General features: G+C 41.1%; 1 protein-coding gene across 1 annotated transcript in view; it reads left to right on the forward strand.

The window, feature by feature from the left end:
* Positions 1-19,982, forward strand: part of SPOCK1 (SPARC (osteonectin), cwcv and kazal like domains proteoglycan 1) — a 285,227-nt gene that overhangs the window by 209,073 nt on the left and 56,172 nt on the right. The window contains exon 6 of the mRNA XM_057409448.1: positions 18,486-18,600. Coding sequence (XP_057265431.1) covers positions 18,486-18,600 — 115 coding nt within the window. The remainder of the gene's footprint in view (positions 1-18,485; positions 18,601-19,982) is intronic.

The following is a 19,982-nucleotide window of genomic DNA, read 5'->3' on the forward strand; positions in this document are numbered from 1 at the left end:
GACCCTGCTAAACAGACTTACCGTAACACTTCAGTTTTAACATTGACCTAAGGTAAAAGTGGAACTGATGATGTTTTCAGAGAGACAATGGGAAGGAAAACTGTTCTTGAATGGAGGCATTTGCAAGGGTATATATCCAGAAATGCACAGTAATGCTTATCAAACTTAAAAATAACTTTAAACAGGCAATACAGTAGGTCATACATTCTGTTGTGGATGTGAAAGCCTGGCTCCTATAATTACTATTCCTATTATTTTTGCCCCATTACTTTCACCAGTACTTACTAGGCAAACAGGATCACCACAATCCATCAGTGTGGTTTCTGCACACTCTTCCAATAGCTCAGAATAGACTCCTCACATCTGGTGTCACAAGTGTGTGACATTAGTTTGTCTTTTAGTGTCTTTCAGAGTGTAGTTGTGATAAAAGGTGAGGGTAAATCGGAGGAGGGAGGTGATCTTTACCTATTTATAGGCAGCAATAACACATAGGAGTGAGAAGAACCTCCAGTGGAATAAATACTAGAAGAAAATGTGAAAACTACCTGTGTCCCTAGATGTTTTAAACCTAAAATGAGTTTATAATCACTCATTTTGCCTGCCAAACAAATGGCATCCACAAACCTTTAGTCATGTTTGGATATGACTTAACCAGAGGGTGGAAGCAAAGTATACTTTCAGATTCAGTGTATAAATAACAACTTGTTTGACTTCTTGACCCAGATCATAATAAACAGCCTGTTCTTGGTTTTATGGGCAACTTTCTTCCTCATTTTGACCTAACTAAAATAGAATTGTAAATGGAAGATCACAAATAAAAACTGTTATTACTTTTTAGCTGCGTAACAAATAGAATTAATCAATGGGATTAATTATCTGTGGAAATGACATCATTACAAGGCAAAAGCAATATCTGGACTATCTATAAATCTGAAGCAGAATATCAAAAGATATAAAACTGAACTCTGCAGAAAGTACAAAATAATTAATTTCATTCACGGGGGGTTCTTACAAAGAATTGCAGATGCACTGTTTGAAAAGCAGTGTCTTATTAAATACAAATTAGATTAGATAAAGTGCTAAAAGCCTCCTGTAGATCAAAGCTTCAACTTGTTAATGAACTTTTCCCCTCTTAACTTTAGATTTGCAAGTTATTTTAGGGATATCTTGCCTTTCACACAAATGACATTTACTTGCTAGAAATTCCACTTTCAAAGTCTCTGTGTTTAACATAGACAGATAAGTGAGAGGCACCTGCCACCCAGGGGGGCTAGATGCTGTAAGATACAGCATGAAGCCTGAAGACATTTACAGATCTTATGTACCCAATTTAAATTGCAGGGATAGTGAAATGAAAGGCTGTTTCTGCTGATGTGCTGCACTAGATTGGAGTATGGTCTGCTTTGTGCTGGATGCCAAACCTGGGACCGTAGGATTTGCATCATGACCACGTTCTGCTGTGAAGTTGGTATCAAAAGCCTTTCAGTTCAAACAAGCAAATAGTGGAAAATAACCAGCAAAATCCTTTGTAAGGAAAATGGAAGGGAAATGCTAGCCTGTACAGAGACCTCTCTGTATCTTCAGAACTAAAATCTGTCATCATAGAGCCTCTATAGGAGGGTTAGTAGCAGAAGCAGGTTTTATTACTTAAATATATCTTGCGCAGGCTACACTGAGTAAAGAAAACCCTTTTGAGTTATACAACTCTTTGATGGGATGCCATAAGGTCTTTCATTTTAAGCCAGTAAATTCCAGAGAAGTAATTTAAAGACTACACTTTTCCTTAAATCTAAAAGCGTGTTCTAAATCTTGTTGTATTTAGTTTGAACATTTATCTGATACGCCTGATCCTTTATTTCCAGGCTGAGTTACATCACCTCCAGGCTCTCTGATGTACTGTTTGGCTACCATAAGGTGACTTGCCCAGGAGAAGGCACTGGGAGGCAAAGAATGTGGTCAACCCAATACAAATACGGGCCTAAGCAGGGTGAAGGCTTGTGCTCCCATAGGATATACCACTATGTCTGGTGGCAAGGGGTATGTCAATGCTGACATCCATAGGCAGCATACTTTGAATGGGAAGTTAGTTTTACCTGCTGTAAGCTACCAGAATAACGCATTCAGTGCTTCAAGCAGTTACTTTTACCAGGACTGGGATTGCCATTTCATCTCCACATCAGAGGTGGGGTGAGACTGTACCTTCCACAAGCAAAGGCAGTCACTCTTTGGGGTTCTTATATGGAAATCTTGTTCAGCTTTGCTAGGATATGAGTGCTTTTGATAAAGTTACCCTGTAGATGCTGGTGCTTAACACAGGGGTTAGGTGGGGACACTTCAGTCTTCACAGTTGTTTGTCTACTTTCTTTTCAGCAGTGATTTTACTTGGAGATACTGAATCCAGTCTTGCAGCTCTAAGTGTTCCTTCCTACTGATGCCAAAAGTTACAGGCTGCAGGTTGAGGGCAGTTAACTGTTATTGTGTTCACTTATCTATTTCTTAGGACCATATAGCATCTATAAAAAGAAAAAGAAGCTGTTCCTTGGGAAATGGAAATAGGAAATAGGGCATGTAAAGATTAATTCAAAATGCATTTATGAAGCAGAAATGTTATGAGCTCGCATGGTCATACACAGACAGCTTTTGCTGTCAAATAGAGTGAGATATTAGGTTAATAAAATGAATAATACATAAATTGATGGCTGTGACTACAGGTTAGGATTAAGCAGAAGACATCTGAATTGAATCTGCAACAAACAGCTTTCATCTGTGCTAAAGGCTCATAACATCAAAGAAAATCCAATAAGAGATGTTCCTTCTCTTGCTTAATTAACACTTTCCAATTAGCAGGAAAGGTGATCAGGATTGTTGGGGCCAAAACCTGAGGCTCCAAAAGTGCCTAATCCACCACTGCAAGGGTAATGCTGTGATCCCAGACGTGTTTGCCATAGATTTGCTCTCTGATGTTGAAATACAGCCTAGTGCCTGATAAGAAGTTTGTTAGGGTTTTTCTTCAGTCAGCTTTCTCAGATTACTGCAATAATAGAAAAGCGTGAATAATACATGGATTTAGATGATGTGATAGCTGTAATTCAGGAATGACAGGTGAAAAACTCTTGTAGATTTACAGGGGAAAGTGAATAATGTTTTTGCTATGGTGATAAATTTGGTATTATTGTTATCTAAATTTCAGCTGCTTTTCTTCTGTTCGTTGGTTCCATATGTTTTTATTAGAGTAGTTTTCAGACCTGAATCATAACTACAAAGTAGTAGGAGATCATTTGGAGCAACAGCCAGGCAAATCTATGACTAAACAGTGATTGTATTGGTTGGAAAAATGAAATGAGAAGAATTAATCTGTTATTTCCTTGGACAACAGCCCTGCAGGTGGTTGTAACAGAATATCTAAATGGTAGTCGGCAATAGTTTCCTGGTATTTCAACCTCAAATCTTCTCATTCTGGTCTTCTATTGGGAAAGCTTTGAATAAGCGTGGTGAATTCCAAATAACTGTCTGCAGTGGAGTTTATGAATTTCAGTTGAAATGGCTTGAAGAAGGCTAGCTTTCATCGTTATCACTGGTTATCTCTACACTGATGTGGTGAGTGAAACCCAGTCCATCCATGTCTAAAACTTTATCATCTAATTCTTCTTTAGAGAAGATGCTGTGCAACTTCAGTATCAAATCTAGCGGTTTACCAGTAAATTGAGTGACCCACTTAAAGGTACCTTTAGAAGCAAATCTGAGATGTGAGCTGACACTGAAACTCCACTATCTTCTTCCCTTAGGCAGAAGCTCTCACGACAAAGCATATGCTGTGCTTTAAGGGTGGCAGATTACTCTGTGGGATTTATTGCTTTGTTAATATGCTCAAGACATCGTCTTTCTCTACTGTGTGAGCTGAGAGCACTGTCTGGATTTTTATGTCCCTTGTTCATCTCTGGCTCCTTCACTTTACAACTTTGGCTTTGGGCTGTATCCTGGGTTTGGGAGGAGAATCACTTGCTGCCTCCCAGAATATGATATTCTCTAAGCCTTGTGTTTCCTCTGTATGAACAGTCATTTCCCTGCTTCTGCTCAGCCCCAGAATACTACTGTCGGAGATGTGAAAAGCCAGTTTTGATTTCACAGGCTTTTCTTTATGCATTCAGCTTTTCTGTATAGTGACTTTAATTGCATCTCTGTATCCATGATTTTTTGGAAAAGTGAAGAGAAAGGAATGGTCCTTTCCTATCCCTTCTTTCATCACCTGATCCCCTTGCTTTTGCGCTGTTCCCCATTATCTTCAATGGAGAGCTGCTCTGTCTCCATAGATGGAGCTCTCTGCACAGGCACTGCCCCTGCCTCTTGAGAGCTACACTAAGCAGACAGTCACTTTCCTTGGTGCTAAACTCACTTAAAATCATCACCACCTCTATCCTACCTTTTTTTCCCCTTTATCCTGGTGTGCAAGACACTGCCATATCAGTCCATTTTCTAATACAGGCTTTGATATAATAATAGCCAAATACCCTCCTTGTTCCTGAGCATCATCTTTGTTTTGGGAACTGGGAGGAGACAGCGGGATGGGCCGAACAGTCACATATCGTTACACAGAGGATATGGTGTGGGTATAAAAAGCAACAATGGGTGCAGGGAAAACAGTTTCTTTAGCGTATCCGGGAGACTGGGAAGGAAAGCCAGTTGTATAATTCATGTTAGGTGCCCTTGCTGCTGATCATGAATTTAGTCTTGATCTTGGCAAATCAGTCACTCTTGGAGAGTGACAAGGAAATGCAGTACTGGTGACAGGCTGTATTGTGAATATACTTAGGGTCTTGGCTAGAGCACAGTGCTAGCCCAGAATACAGGCTCGAGGCCTCGCTAGACAGGCACTCTTGTCAGGGGCAGTCGCCACAATCTAATCTTTCTTAAATTAAACGTTTTTCTACCCGGGTTGTTGTGCAGATCAGTCATGTTCCCCCGGTTTCCAGCCATCGGCCCACTGCTCGGGGGATAGATTTCCTTGGTGATCCCATGTGCAGGGCTGCGGTTGACTTCTGCACGCGGCTGTCATCCTTCAGCATCATTCTGACAGCACAGTTGACCCGCTCGCATTTCATTTTTAAACCAAATGGTCCAGATCACGTCCCCTCCCCAGAACCCTGATGGGTGGAACCCTCTCTGCTGAGATGAGGCAACAGAGACATGAGGAAAATGCTTAAGGGCAATGAGTGTTTATCCATAGGGCTGGTCAGGCTGTGTTCAGAATGAGAAGGGACTAATGCCTTTCCTGCGGGATGGAGACCAGTAATCACTGCCTTATTAAATGCCTCCCAATGGAAGTGAGGGCTCAGGTATATAACTGGTTATTTGGGAAATACTGATTTCTTAGTTAGGTAAATCTTTTGGTTCTTGAGCTATTTATATTTTAGGACAAAATCTCAGCCTAATGGGCTGAATCCTCTTTAAAATTGTAAAAGCATTCTCCAAGTATCTTTCATTGACTTCTGAAGCATGCAAATTTGACTTCGAGCTACAGTTTTATTTAGGTTTCTATGGGGGTAAACTTCAGCAGGAACATTCTTGTATTCTATTTTGCTCAGTCCTGCAATATTACACAGAAGCTGGAGTAGATGGCATTTTCCAGTTCAAAAGGTCTACTAATATTTACGAGGTCATACATCTCATTGTAGGAGCACACTTTTAATCTTCTGCAGTCTTGGAGTTCTGCAGGTGATAACATCTAAGTTTTAGTGAAAAGTCTTGATTAATTTATATTACAGACAAGAAGAGAGATGCTTCAAACCTCCTCTTCACAGTGGCTAGCTGGACTCTGGGAATACATTATTCCCAAGAATTAGTATTTTGTTAGCGTTCAGCCTATATGACATTTCTCACAGTTTTACAGGTTTTTTTAATGTCAACTTGTTGGATTTGAAGTTGGCCTATTAAATGGAAAAAAAAACTGAGGGGTTTTGAACAGTTGGTATGTACAGGGCCCATGAACTACTTTCGTTGGTCACAAAAGGTATGCAAGAAAAGCAAAGCTATTTTCAGGAGACTTAAAGTCATGCTATAGTAGAGTGAATGTTTAAGTGCTAGTAACTAAACCCAAGTCTGAAAGCCCTCTATATTAGAGTGTATGTTTATTTTTCTGGTCTGGTTAATGGGGTGTTGTTGTCTCTCTGGATTTAAATATCATCGCTCTCTTTGTACAACCCATTATGTTGTGTGCTGGTGCAGAGCATTTCGTATTTCCTGCTGTAGAATTGGCTGCACTTGAGCAATAAGTATGCCTTTATACCCTTATAAATACATAGGACTTTGACCCCTTTGTAGATGAAAAGAGACATATAAATGGGATTTTCATTGCATAATTGTCCTACTGAATGGCTTTCAGAAAATGCTAAGCAGGGCAGATGCAGTCCATCAATACCAGTCAAGTACTTTGGGATCTTATTTGAGCATTAACAGTGCTCTGTTAGCTGCCTGTTTTACAGAATGGACAATATTCTGTTTCACAAAACTTACCTGAACAGAAATGTTCACACCTTACCTTGTGTTGCACCAAGATTGCAACAACTTCTCGCTAGAAGTTGCCCACAAGGTTATAAACTTTCTTGAGAAACTTAGTGCCTTGACCTACAGTAAGTGTGAGAGTAAGAGCAGCTTGTGTTACTTGTACAGCTTTTTTATTTAGGAGGCAAGTGTGCTGTAGAAGTGTGCTTCAGCTGTGGAAGAGGTTCTTGAAGCCTTTACATTTCTTCAGGGTCTATGACCTTTTCCTCTGCTCCCATAAGGACAGATACTGAAGCTATTCAGATAGATGAACTTAAGTGAAGTAGCAAAATTGAAGTCAAACTTGTTACAAACTAGGATTTTGTGTTTCTTGTTGTGCACTTCATTAAACCAGAAGGGTTGGTTTTTAGATAAGCATTTGTCATATCCATGTCAGGTTTCTCAAAGAACGTGGTGAATTAACAGGATGTGTTTAATGCAGTCTTGACAGAAAGGTTAATGAGAATTCAGAAGGCAGCAAGGAGGGGAAATAATACGTACTGCTCCAGGAGAAAACTACAAGGAACCAGAGTAAGTTGTAATTCAGCTTGTCTTAAACTGAGGTATTTATTTGTTCTACAGTGAATGTAATTAAAAATGCTTTAAGCAATTTCCCCTTTGGTAATATTCGCTGCTGTCTATCAATTCATACTGCAGCAGGACCTAGAGGGCAGGTGCCTCTGGGCTGAATGTGTTTTGGATCAGGGGTGTTCTGCCCTTTGTACTCTGAAGGGAAGAGGATTTGTACATCTGCCTGGTTCAGACTCTGTAAGGTTGAGGTTATATGGCTGAGAAAGGCAGAGGGGAAAAGTGAAAATGGAGGCAAATGTCATGGTTGCATCTTGACGATGGTGGGTGCTGTGGTTTATGGCTAAGTGGCTTTATCCCATCATTACCCATGTTGAGTGAGTCAGGACAGTGAAGCATGTGGTTTCCCTGCACTTAACCATGACACCTGCAAACATCTGGATATCTATATAGCTTATAGAGAAGTCCAACAATTTCCCAGGCCTTCCTCTAAAGCTGCAACAACTTCCATTGAACAAGATGATCAAAGCATGAAGCAACTAAGTCTGAGCCGCCTGTAGCTGGTTGATGATTTACCCTCTGCAGTGAATGCTTTTCACTGAGCAAGAGAACAACCTTGCAAGAGAAGTCAGCAGTAAGTAAGGATTGCAAGCACAGTATCTGTTCTTTTGGGGAAAGCTACCAGTCTCGATGATGGTAATCCCAGGGCTCCTTTTCCAACTTGATTAGGATCGTACTTGTGACCGCCAAATCAAATAAATTGGCATGTGATGGACGGAACTTAAACCCCATCAATTACATACGCTTGTCTGTCTACAGTTACCTTTGCACTGAGGGCAACCTCATTACGTTTGTCTTTAGTTCAGCTTGGCTGTTGTATGTTTTATGTGTAAAGCCGATGTTATTTCTAAAATCCTCGTTTCTGCAGCCAGAGTCAAAATAGGAGAAAAATCAGTTACATGATGAGCCAAAGTTCAAGCACTGAAAGTTGTGCTCTTGACAGGAAGAGGAAACAAGATAATCTTAGAGTTTATTGTGTCAGCTCGTAGGTAATTACACAAGCTTAAATAAAAATGTCATTTGCGCTAATTTAGTTACTTTATTCCAAGCTCCATGTCTGCATTCAGTTAAAATGTAACAGTCCTTGTTCCCGTATCCAGGCAATGCGATATAAGGGTTGTAAACCAGGGGGATTAGCTGCTTTGGGGAATCTGGCTTGCAAGAGGCTTATATTCCTGGATCTTTTCTCTTTATGCATGGGCAGAAGATGCACCAATACTTGAGGTGCTTAAAGGCTGTGATCCTAAATGCTCTGACCTTCCTGAGAGGTGCCAGCCTCTTAGTTTTTGGGTTTTTTTTTCAGTTTCAGAATTCATATTTTGAGCTTTTACCAGCAAACAGCATATTTGAGCCATTTAAAACATCAAAGGAGCTGCTTCTTGGCTTGGGTACATCTTTAATTTAAAGCAGATTTATTAAAGGCCAAACCAGGGTAATACTGCAAAAGGATTAGCTGTGGTTACTTGATTTCTGAGCAACAGACTAATTCTGCTTTCTTTGTATGGGTGTATTTCACAGCGAGTCCATTCACTGAGCATAGAACTAGGCCTGGGGGTTGTTTTTTTTCCTTTTAAAATATTTCATATTGTTTCTATTGTCATCTTTAGAAATCAGAAGCGTTGCTGAAAGCTTTAACTTCAAAGGTTAAGCCAGCTTACTCTTCATTGGTTGTTATGCTCCAAAACACATCCTAAAGCTTCTTTGCTAGTGACTGCCAAATGTTTTGTTTCGGTGCTTCTTAGCATTGGGGATTTCAGTTTGGCTTTTGTTTTGATTTATTCTTCACAAAAATCCTGAGAAGTCAATTAAAAGATAGATTGGCATTCTTAGCACTTAAATCATGTTGCTATTCGGGGAGCAACCAGAGCAATGGTACTGCAGGATGCTGTTTAGAGGCGGAGCAAGTCCGAAGTGTAAGTACTAATACAAAATAACAGACAAAACCTCTGAGATCTGAAAGTTTACTTGATGCTGTACATTTCATACATCAAACTCAAACGGAGGAAGGAAGTTTAGAGGACATGGAAAACGGGACATACACTGAGGAATATAGGTCTGCTGTCAGAGTATGCATGGATGCGATGAGGAAGGGTAAGGTGCACTTAGTATGGCCCCTTGCTAGATTGAATTCTCTTTTCAGTGGTACCCAATGGCAGGATAATGGGCAACAAGCACAAACTGAAACACAGGAAGTTCCATCTGAACATGATGAATATTCCATATGTAGTTCCATCTGAATATGAAACTTTGAGGGTGACAGCACTGGAACAGGCTGCCCAGAGGTCATGGATTCTCCTCTGAAAATGCTCAAAATCTACCTGCATGTGATCCTGTGCAACATGTTCTAGGTGAACCTGCTTTAGCAGGGGGTTTGGGCTGGATGATCTCCAAACAGAAGGCATTTGACTGCAGTTACTGACTGACTGGGGAGATTTGGCTGAGAGGTTTTTGAGGTGCTAAGATCGTGCCATCATACCAATTGCATAAAAGCCTGAAGGGAACATGCCTCCCCTTTATAGTGGTCACCAGATGCTGCTTTTTGCCCAGGTATGGACAGATGGATATGAGAATGACTGAGTAGATGGAGCATTGCCTCATCTGAAATCTAGATGAATACAGTTGTATGGTGTAGTTAAATTGCTGTTTGAAATATCATTGTCTGGGTGGAAACCCTGTGCCTGGGGATCTGAATGTCTTGCATTGCCTTCAATCTGCCATATGTAGACAGTTGTTTTGTTGGTAGCTGGAGTATCTGTATGTGCATAGAGACACAGATCGTTACCTCTTGATTATGTTCACGTTATCTAATGTGTCATCTCCATGAGAGGAATTAAACTGCCTTTAGTAATTTGAAGCAAGTAAAAATGACAAATCATTGTTCTCATGTGATCAGTAAATGGCTGCAGAATGGGAATGCATCTCAATTACATGGCAAGTACATTTCAAGCAACATCGATCATTCCAAAACTCCAATTGTTTCCCTGTGATTTTCTTTACTTTTAAGCTAAGATGGCCCTGGTCTATTAAAAAAAAAATCAAGTTTTTTCTTTCCACTTTCAATAATGCTATTAGTTATGAAATCTCAGCTCATAATTAAGAAGAGTTAGAATAGAGAATGATTTCATAGAGACAAAAGCAATAATAATATGTATATAGAAATGAAAGAAAACACAGTAGGAAAGTGATTTTTAAGGTCCACATCTTGGGATGTGGCAGGCTAGTGTACTGGATGCAGCTAGAAAGTAGACATCATTAGTGAGCTATCATGCAGATCCTGCAGGAATTAAAAGGAGGAGACATTTAGCAACAGGAAGTGCTGCTGGATGTGAATGTAGAATCTGGGCTATAAGATACATCTTTAATATTTTGCTTTTTTTTAAATAAGCCAGCATTGCTGCCTCCATTTGCATTTGGATTCTGATTCTTCAGGAATTGGCACCTCTAAGGGCAGTTCTTAGCAGTAATTACCAGGCATAGTGCATGGTTATGCCCCACAATAAAGCGCACTGCTGAGATGCTCAAGTTAGTGCTGACCTGTGGCAGTGAGTCCTCTGCATGCAGGAGGAGGCTGTGGGACTGGGCTGCCTGGGACCCAGAGCTACACCTTGGCAATGGGTGACTTTACATCATCACCTTGGCACACCAGCTCCTGCACTGATGCTCAAGGAACCAGCTGGCACAGTCCAGAGAGTGGGTATGGCCTCAAAATCTATCTATAGAGTCACCAAATCCAGAATTCAGTGGCTCTGTTGAGGAGAGGACAAGGGTGTGCTTGCCTTATGTGCAGGGTGGTCGGCAGATTTAACAGTCTGGTACTTTGTGTTAAATCTTAGGGAGGAGGAGGAGGAGGGATGGGTGTCTTTATTTTCCTGTCCGTTCATAGGGATAGAAGTGCTTTGTCTTCATTTACCTTTTAACTTCACTTGGTCTCTTCAGCCTGCAAAGGAAAAGCTGAAATCAGCATTGCACGATTGTTTCCGCTTACAAATTGACTCTTCCGTGTCAAGTTCCAGTGCTGTCTGGACCCAATAAGCACCTGAATTTCTTACAAGATGATAAACCAACTGAGATATGCCCACCACACACCTTGGCCTAAGTATTTCCAGACTGGCAGCTAAATTTGTTTCTGAAACCAAATTTAATATCTCTATGACATGCTAGATTTAGGTGCCTAGAATTGTTTTCTTGTTTGCCTTTTTCATTATTACATCGCATTACTATATGGTCCCTTGAATATCCTCTGCCTCCTGTATCCAGTGCTGTGACCTTACATGCCATATCATCTAGCTGATGCAATTAATGGCATCTGATTGCCAGCTTTTTCTCAGGGCAATTTGTTTTGTATCAAAACAGCATTTTGTCCTTCAGTGCTCTGTCTACAAGTCCCCAAATAAGCTGATTTTTTGCTGTGTCCATAAGGGCAGTTTGCAGTAGCATGACTACATGGTAATTTCCTTGGTTTGCAGTCCTGCCATTCAAACCCTGGAATGGTTCAACATGCCTACAAGCAGCCCCTGTACTAACTCGTCAGCTATCAGACAGTTTGAGAAATGGTGCTTTTAATACTTGGGGTTTTTCTTTCCCCTCTGTAAGGCTGTAGTTCTTTCTTCTTTGGGCAGCTTTACTACTGCTTCTTCTGGCTGTGGCGTGTAGGATTTGTACCCCATGGTCACCTCCTCTTTTGTAAGGATCTCTCATGCTAATCTCAAGGCAAGGAAGAGACATGAACTCTTCTTATGAGCAGAGCTGACCCTCTCCTGAGAATTCAGGCTTTTTGTTGTTCTAAAACAACTCTTTGACTTTAACTGATGAAAATAAGGAGCCCCTACTGCTCTTCTCCTATTAAGAAATTGAAACCTGTTTTTAGAGGAGTGTACAGTTCTAATTATTGTGTGGAGCCACATAATAATGCAATTAATGGCATCCTGAATTGCAGGGTAGCTGCCTTTTGCAACTCAGTTTGCTCTTTCCTGAAGCCCAGGCCAGGATCCGAGTGCCTTTTCCTGGAAGATGAACCTTCTGTCTTTCCAGTTGCCCTGGAATTGACAAGTCAGTTTAAACTTCTGGTATAAGAGTCAAAACCACGTAAGTCATTGACTGCATACAGCTGAGACCTAACAAAAAAAGGGGGAGCTGAAAGTTAAAGAAGTGGTGTTAAATTTCGAAATCCTAAAATCCAGAAGATGAATTTTAGGGACCTGATCTATGTGCTTGGAGCATCTGCAGTTGCCAGCATAAATGATGTGACCTCTGCAGTTGACAATATAAAGGATGTGACCTACTGACTTAAAGAGAGATGTTTAAAGATCACTTGGGTCTCATGTTTTCCTTCTGCTCTGGGGTTAAGTTTGCCCTGAGAGCAAAGTCCTGCAGCTCTCCCTCATCAGAGCTGCAGGATTTCAGAGGGCAGAGCCATGGAGCACAGAGCAGTTTGTGGCCCTCCGAGGTTTGCTGTGTGAGACCTTTGGTGTTACTGCATTCAGCTGCATAAACCTGTTCAACCTCTTTAACAGCGATGCCTTGGAACATGTCTTCTTGACCCCACACCTGGGAGCTGTTCTCTGTCACATTATGAGCCCACCAGCCCATCAGCTAAGTGTGCAAGGAGAGGTTTGCTTGAGTATTTGTTGTTTACCTGAGATAGAAGGTCCTTTGTGTCCTTTCTTGCAGAAAGGGGAATTTCAAAGCCAATCGGCTATAACATCTGCTTCAAAGCTGCAGCTAGCCTGCATTTTAGAACTGGCTAAATATGTATTTACACAGTAGCTTGTTTGTGTTAATTAGACTTTATTCTGCCACTGGTATGCATGCATAACTCCCATTCATATCAGCACCAGCTATGTGTTCTCAGAAGGAGAACAAAGCTCCTTATTAGAGCTCCAGGTTTTTAAGCTATCTTTGTACAGCTTTTATTGCAAAGACAAAGTGCTGTATGTTCATCTAGTAACTATTCTAATAGAAAACAACAATTTTGTTCTCCATCCTCCCCTTCATTGCAATAACACAAGCCAGTCCCATCCTGGAGCAGAGCACATGCAGGGCAGGAAGCCCTGCTGTAGGAAGCTTATCTGAGCAGATGTTTTCAGGTTTTACAGAGCCTAAAAAGTTTGGAGCATTCCCATTAAACCTTTAATGTATGGAGGCAACAGGAATGGGCCATGAAACATTTCTTCAGGGATTTGAAGGAAAGATACTGAACCTTTCTCTTGGTGTGAGCGTGTCCCAGATATGGCATTTTCCTTCTAATGAAAACTGAGCAGAGGCATGTAAAGAAAATGCTGGCAAGAGTCCTAGCTAAGGAAGCAGTGGCATGCACTGCTCTAAAGCTTGTAAACAGCCAACCCCTCTCAAACAGGTGCCTGAATTCCAATGGGTTCTAATTATCTGCTGAGACAGATAGGTACAAAAACTTCTGACATGAAGAAACTGTCATATATATATATATATATATATACACACACATATGCTGTAATTTCAGAAAGTTTTAGCTTCTGCCGGTGGCAGGTACTGAGTGAAAGATAAGGTAGAAAATAATGAGCTTTTGTTATTTGCATGTGGAGTTTAGAAGAGACATATTGTGAGTGAACAAAAGATGCACCGTAAAACAAACTGCACTGAACTAATTCTTGGTGGGAATATAAAAAGCTGCAGGGTGCTAAAGAAGATGCAGTGTCTTCCAGGCAAGAACACTGCTCATCAACAGAGTTTTAGAGCCACTGTTATTAGTAAGATGTAACATTTCAGGGTTTTAACATAGGTTTTAATTAACTTGCTATAAAATTTAACCTCCTATTGCAATTTTCAGTCTTATGAGAAGGAGACGTCATGGTACTTTATCTTCATCATGTATATTGTGCTCTAATTCCTACATGCTCCCACCAATCTTTCACCCCACTGCTGCCTTACTTGATGCATTTGAACCAAATATGTGAGATCCTTGTGTCAGGATTCAAAGCTCTAATATGGTCTGGAGACTGTACTGAGCTGTCCACATAGACATTCATTAGTCAGGTGTGTAAAAGGCTACAGGAACTTACTCAACAATATTACTTATGTGCAGGTGAGTCAAAACCCGGCTGCTGAAAGTTGAAAACCAGTATAAAGACAGAGATAGATACACTGTTTTATTCCATCATTAAGAAAATATCCAGATTATTCTCTAGCAGGGACTCCAGAATGGAGACTGACAGACAAGAATAAAATAGCTCAGAATAAATTTTATGTAGCTATTTTCTTCCTCCCTCAGATGTGAATGCTTATGCAAAACACACTGGCTGTAGATGCACTGACAATAAAGAGGGAATCATTATACCAGTAGTGGATTCTCAAGGGAACACTTGAGCCAAAACACACTCTGCCATAATTCCCCACATCTTAGTTGAATAAATTAATTTATGAATTTTCCATGAATATGTTCAACCGTTTCTCCCCTCATATATTTTATTGATCTCCATATGTGTTTAGCAACAAATAACAGAGCTCCTTTTCCATTTGCAGTAAAACAGTTTAGAGATGTTTATGTGGGCCTTGGGGTTCATAGTCAACAAACACAGCTCAGACATCAGGGAGGTAGCAGAGAAATATGAGGCTTGGCAGGACCCAGGGAGTCCTGCTATAAGGAAAGCTCAGCAGAGAGTCAAGGCACATACATTGATGCCAGCAATGAGATGAGTCCCCTGAAATTAGATGGACTGGCCCCAAACTGTGAGTGCTTCCCACTGTAGAACTGCTAAAAGGAGCTTCATCATTCATACCTGCAACACCTGCAATGTCCCTTTGATGCGGAAGACTTTATGTTGGATCATAGCTTCATTTAATGTTTTGTCTAGTACTGTATCTTATTTCCATGTGAGAAGGAGGTGACGATGGCAAAAGGAAAGAGGGCACGTAGGTTTTCTCCACAGAAGTGGAAATGCAGTGTTCATGGTCTGGAAAAAGCCAGCAGGCTCCTTCTAGACTGCAGATGCAGTGGCTGAGCAGTCCGAAGACTTCGTTATTGCTCCACAAGACATCATCTGTGGCCATTCTGACTCTATCACTTAGTTTGACTTGGGCAATGTCATTAAATCCAAAGTTGAGCTATTCATAGAGGTTATTACAGCAAGTAAGAATACCATCACATGGAAAATATACTTCCTGTTTTTCTTTAGGGAAGGGGAAAAGTTACATACAGTGATTAGGTGTTGAAAAGTAATGAGTACTATCCAAATGTAATATTTAAAACAATAGAATTCTTTAATCTTTCTCTGCCAACACCGATCTGCCATCCCAGTTCTATACATACACGAACTAACACCCAACACCTTAAACAAGCACGGTGGTAATATAAATAATGTGGCTAATCACAGATGTAAGTTTACTCGTGTGATTGTACTGTTGTGATCTTCAAGTTTAGCCTTCCTTGCTCTGCACACTCAGGTGATAGAAGTAGCCCTTTTAAAGCAGTTTCTTTTTTGGTTTGTTTTGAGCTTTTTGGTTGCCAGCTTTACTACTCATAAAGCTGAGGCAAAACTTGCCTTGCTGCTTCTAAGTATAAAGCTCTTCCTTAAGTGCACATAAAACCAGGCTTGAAATAGGCCTTACCATCTTAAAGGGTGATATTTGAAGTATACGAAGTATAATTCTTAATGCTTAGATACATAATTTACATTTATTATACATAATAAAATATGAACTAATTGATGTTCTTTGAAGGATTAAATTATCAGCTTCAGCTGCAAGAAGATTTATGCCTGTGTTCTCAATAACATATTGACTATCAGAGTACGCTGCAGAAAGAGGCATTGCCATCAGGACTGTGCACTCAGATAGTGTTGTCTTTTCTGTTTTCCTTTCCTTCTGATGTGCTTTCCCTTGCATTTATGTTTTGCGCAGAGTGTATTTATGTAGTAAACTGATGAATAATAAGTATTTATATTCCCTTCAGTCTTGCAAGAAATTAGTGCAAAGTGCAAGCTAAGCTTTGTATGTTTTTGTGGGTGGCCGTGCATTTCCTAAATCAGAAGGGCAGAACATCGCACAGAGGATGCAGCCACTCTGGTGCATTGAACTGCAGAATGGCCAGGAGATAATGTCAACAGATGTAGGCACAGGATAATGGTCTCCTGCTGCTAGATTAAAGCCTGGGCAAAGATGATCCCTTTTAACAAAAACAAACGGAGGCAAAGCCAAGATATTTGCAGTACTTTCAAAGCAGGAGGCATTTATCTTGTCACAACATCCCGTTCCGTTCTCTTGGCTTCCACTGTATCAAAATAACAGAAGATGATGCTGTGATTTTCATCAGTGGCTGTTGCTAGACAAGCTCCAGTTGCCCACACTGCATCCTCACTGGATAACGCCATCTCCTGGCACTGTGTGTCCTTCAGCCTTCAAACAAGCTGCATGTTTCGGAGCATGTTGTGTCACACTGTGTAAGCGTGCTGGCCTACTTTTAATTGATCAAGAATTAATGTACAGCAAAACTCAGCCTTATCAAAGGGATTTTACAGCCCAGCGTTTCCAGTTTCCTCTGGCAGGAGGCAGTCTGCAGGGAGGAGTGCCAGCCTTAGCACTGCAGGCAAAACTCCCCCTTGCACTAAGAGCCCTTGGATGCTGATCTGGTAAAATCAGTGCTTGAAGATGACAGAAATCCTAAAGGAATTCAGCTCATCAGGTATCAAGCCAAGGAGAACGCCTCACACACACAGTTTTGTTACTGCTTCTGTGTGCTGTTTTCTTTTACTCCATTTTATTAGCACGTTAGTCTGGTCTCCAGCAGCCCTGCTGCTGGGTTGGCTCTGGGGAAAACATCCTTGGGGCCCTAACTGCAGAGAGGACAACTTACACAGGCTCAAAGCTGTTAGAGGGAAGTCAGCACTAAAATACATGTAATGCAAACAGCAAAGGCTGTGAGCAGTCGGTGTGTTATAAATCAGGGCTTTTAACCAGCATGCTTTTGTAATGTAAATTCTCCTGAGTTGTCTCATCTGTCCAATACTGCACATGTCCTGCTGCCCTAAATGGTTTGAATGTGGTGACTGTCAAGAGGTGCTGTAAATCCCATCTGCTGAGCTTTTAGGGAAGGGAAAATAACAGGTCACTGAGATGAGCGGCTCCAGTGCCAGCATGATCAGCAGTGAGTGCTCCGGCATGGTGCACAGAGGGGTTTCCCAAACCAAGAGAACCTCAGGGGAGCAAAGGGTGGTGACAGAAGCCCCCAGTTCAAGTCACAGTGGTAGACAGGACCTGGGCAGGGCCAGGAGCAAGCCAAGACAGCCTCTCACATGTGTAAAAGAAGCCATTGGGAGCACCAGTGACTGGGAGCATCACCACATGGTGGGAAACAGTGCATGGGGCAGCGGTGGGCAAGGAAGGGCACTGAAGGAAATGCTCTTGGGTTGCCCCAGAGGAGGTTTAGATTGGATGTTAGGAAACGTTTCTTCACCAAAAGGGTTCTCAGGCATTAGAAGAGACTGCCCAGGGAAGCGGTGGAGTCACAGTCCCTTGGAGGTATTTAGAGAAGTGGAGATGTGGCACTTGGGGACATGGTTTAGTGGTGGGCCTGGCTGTGATGGGTTAACAGTTGGACTTGATGATCTTAAAAGTCTTTTCCAACTTGAACAATTCTGTGGTTCAAAGTTACAAGACGCAGCTATAGGGAACTATACTGCTTGTGGTTTAATCTTCACTCTTCAGTTTTATTTTACAATTTGGTTGTATTTCTGGAGTTGACTGCAAGATGAATGGCTATTTTTAGGAGTGGTGCTGTTAACTGTTAAAGCAGTTTATTGGTAGGAGTCATTTAAGATTTCCCCCTTGTTCAGAGAAGCTAACATGTTGAAGGACCTCTCATCAACTGATGAGCTGATTTGCTTCTCACTATGGTGAGGATTGGTGTTCTTTTCATGGATGGTATTTGGACACAGCCCATTGCTCCCAGCTCCTCAACAGGCCAAACTAATAAATCAGTAATGGTAACAGGTAATAGCTGGCATGATTTCACATCTGAAACACAGGAAGGCAGCATAGGAAACACATGGGATTCTGGAGGCTTGTACGTTCTTCCCAGCTGTGCCACTGCTCTCGTAAGTGACCTGGAAGAATTTGTTTTAATTTTCTATGCTGTAGATTCCATATATTTAAGCAGGAAATAACACCACTTTACAAGGAACATTTACAAGTGCCACGCAAAACTCTGCATAGGAAGTAGCTATTATTGTTATCTGTAATAATAAAAACAATGGCATTTCAGTAGACTGAAGTTTTGCAATCTGTCCAATGTCATTACTGCTAAATGCAATTTCTCATTTCATCCACAGCTGCTGCTTTTATGTCTGGTCCTAATTCAAAATGTCTTCTTGCTTTTTTAACGACTCTAGTGCAAGTTGGAGTTTCATGCATGTACTACTGGCAAAACCATCACAGCTCGATGCGAAGGGCCCTGCCCCTGCCTTCCAGCACCTGAAAGTTCGAAACACAAGACAGAGAAGGCTGGTGAGTTAAGCTGCTAATGGAATTATAGCAGATTATTTGGTTCCTGCTATGTTCTTAGAAAAACAGAAGACGTTTCTTAACTAGGAGATTTTATATGTAACACATCTGAGAAAAACTGAAGGTACAACTAATCCTTTCCTAAACACATAGTGCTTTCAAACATCTTAACTGCTGTAAAATTAACACCCACTTGGTAGTCTCGTAGGAAACCTGAGTTCTGGCTAATGATCTCATTTCTGAGTGAAAATATTTTGAATGAAAATATTGAATCATCATCAAAGAAGACAGGAAAGAAAAAATGCTACTTGATGGCTCATCTCTTCTTAGGGTAAAAAAAGTCATCAATAGTCTGCATGTTAACTAGGAAGCTGTCTGAAGGCACACATATATATTACGTGGGATCTGAATTATCATTTTAATCTTTATTAATTTTATCATTAGAAGTCAAATGTATATTAAATACTTATGTGTATTTATATAGGATATTGTTTCAATAACAAACCCATTGCAAACAACGTTATATAAACCTGAAGGCTGGAGTCTCAACACAAATGGCCATTTTCCCTGCCAGCTCTCTGGTGAGTTCTCTATTTATGTCTGAAAGCCTGGTGAGGTAATTCAGTCCCTCAGGTCTTTTCCAAGGAAGTAAGCATAAGCTGTCCCAGAGTGACCTCATCTAAAGGGAATTAGTCCTTGCAAAAGAGGCTGACTACAAGTCCAGCATCAGGGCAAGCGTCCCAGCCAGTTTCTGTCTAAGTGTCACCACCCTGCTATGGGGAAAGCCCTTTGGAAGAGAAGAGCAGTTACTCATGGATGTGGTTTCTTAATACGAGTGCAGATGTGCTGGTGAGAGCATCTGGGGCAAAGGGAGCACTAGCTTGCTTTAAGTTCAGGGTTGTCACCCCTTTCTTAGGAGGAGTGCTAAGAGGGTTGACTCAGCTGCTGGGCTCCTGTGTGTTTTAGTAGATCACAAAGCCAAAGCAGTGACACGGGGTTTGCTCTTTTGTGTTAAGCAATGAAAGGTATTTGCTTTGTGCACCACATGGAGTATAAAAAAGATGAAGTTTTAGCAATGGTCTGTTTGACCCAAAATAGTTGAGAACCTCTTAGCTCACACTCCTCCCCAGTATGGACGTGTTCTGATGGCAACAGGCACAGAAACAGAAAGCCAAAGTTTAAACAACACTTCCTCTGGTTAGTTCAGGCCCTGTCACTTCAACTGCAAACACTGGTGATGCTGCTGCTGGTGGTGATCCACGCACTGTATTCTCTAGCCCAGCAACAGTTTGCATGTTAGATCTCCATTTACTTTCTAACACAAGAAGTGATTCTATAGCCTAGACTTTGACAATTCAGGTTTACTCCATTTTTTTGCAAACCAC

Source organism: Pezoporus wallicus, unplaced genomic scaffold (genome assembly GCF_028554395.1).
Source record: "Pezoporus wallicus isolate ANWC-B61680 ecotype Strahan unplaced genomic scaffold, APGP_CSIRO_Pwel_v1 contig_8166, whole genome shotgun sequence".
Taxonomy (NCBI): Eukaryota; Metazoa; Chordata; class Aves; order Psittaciformes; family Psittacidae; genus Pezoporus; species Pezoporus wallicus.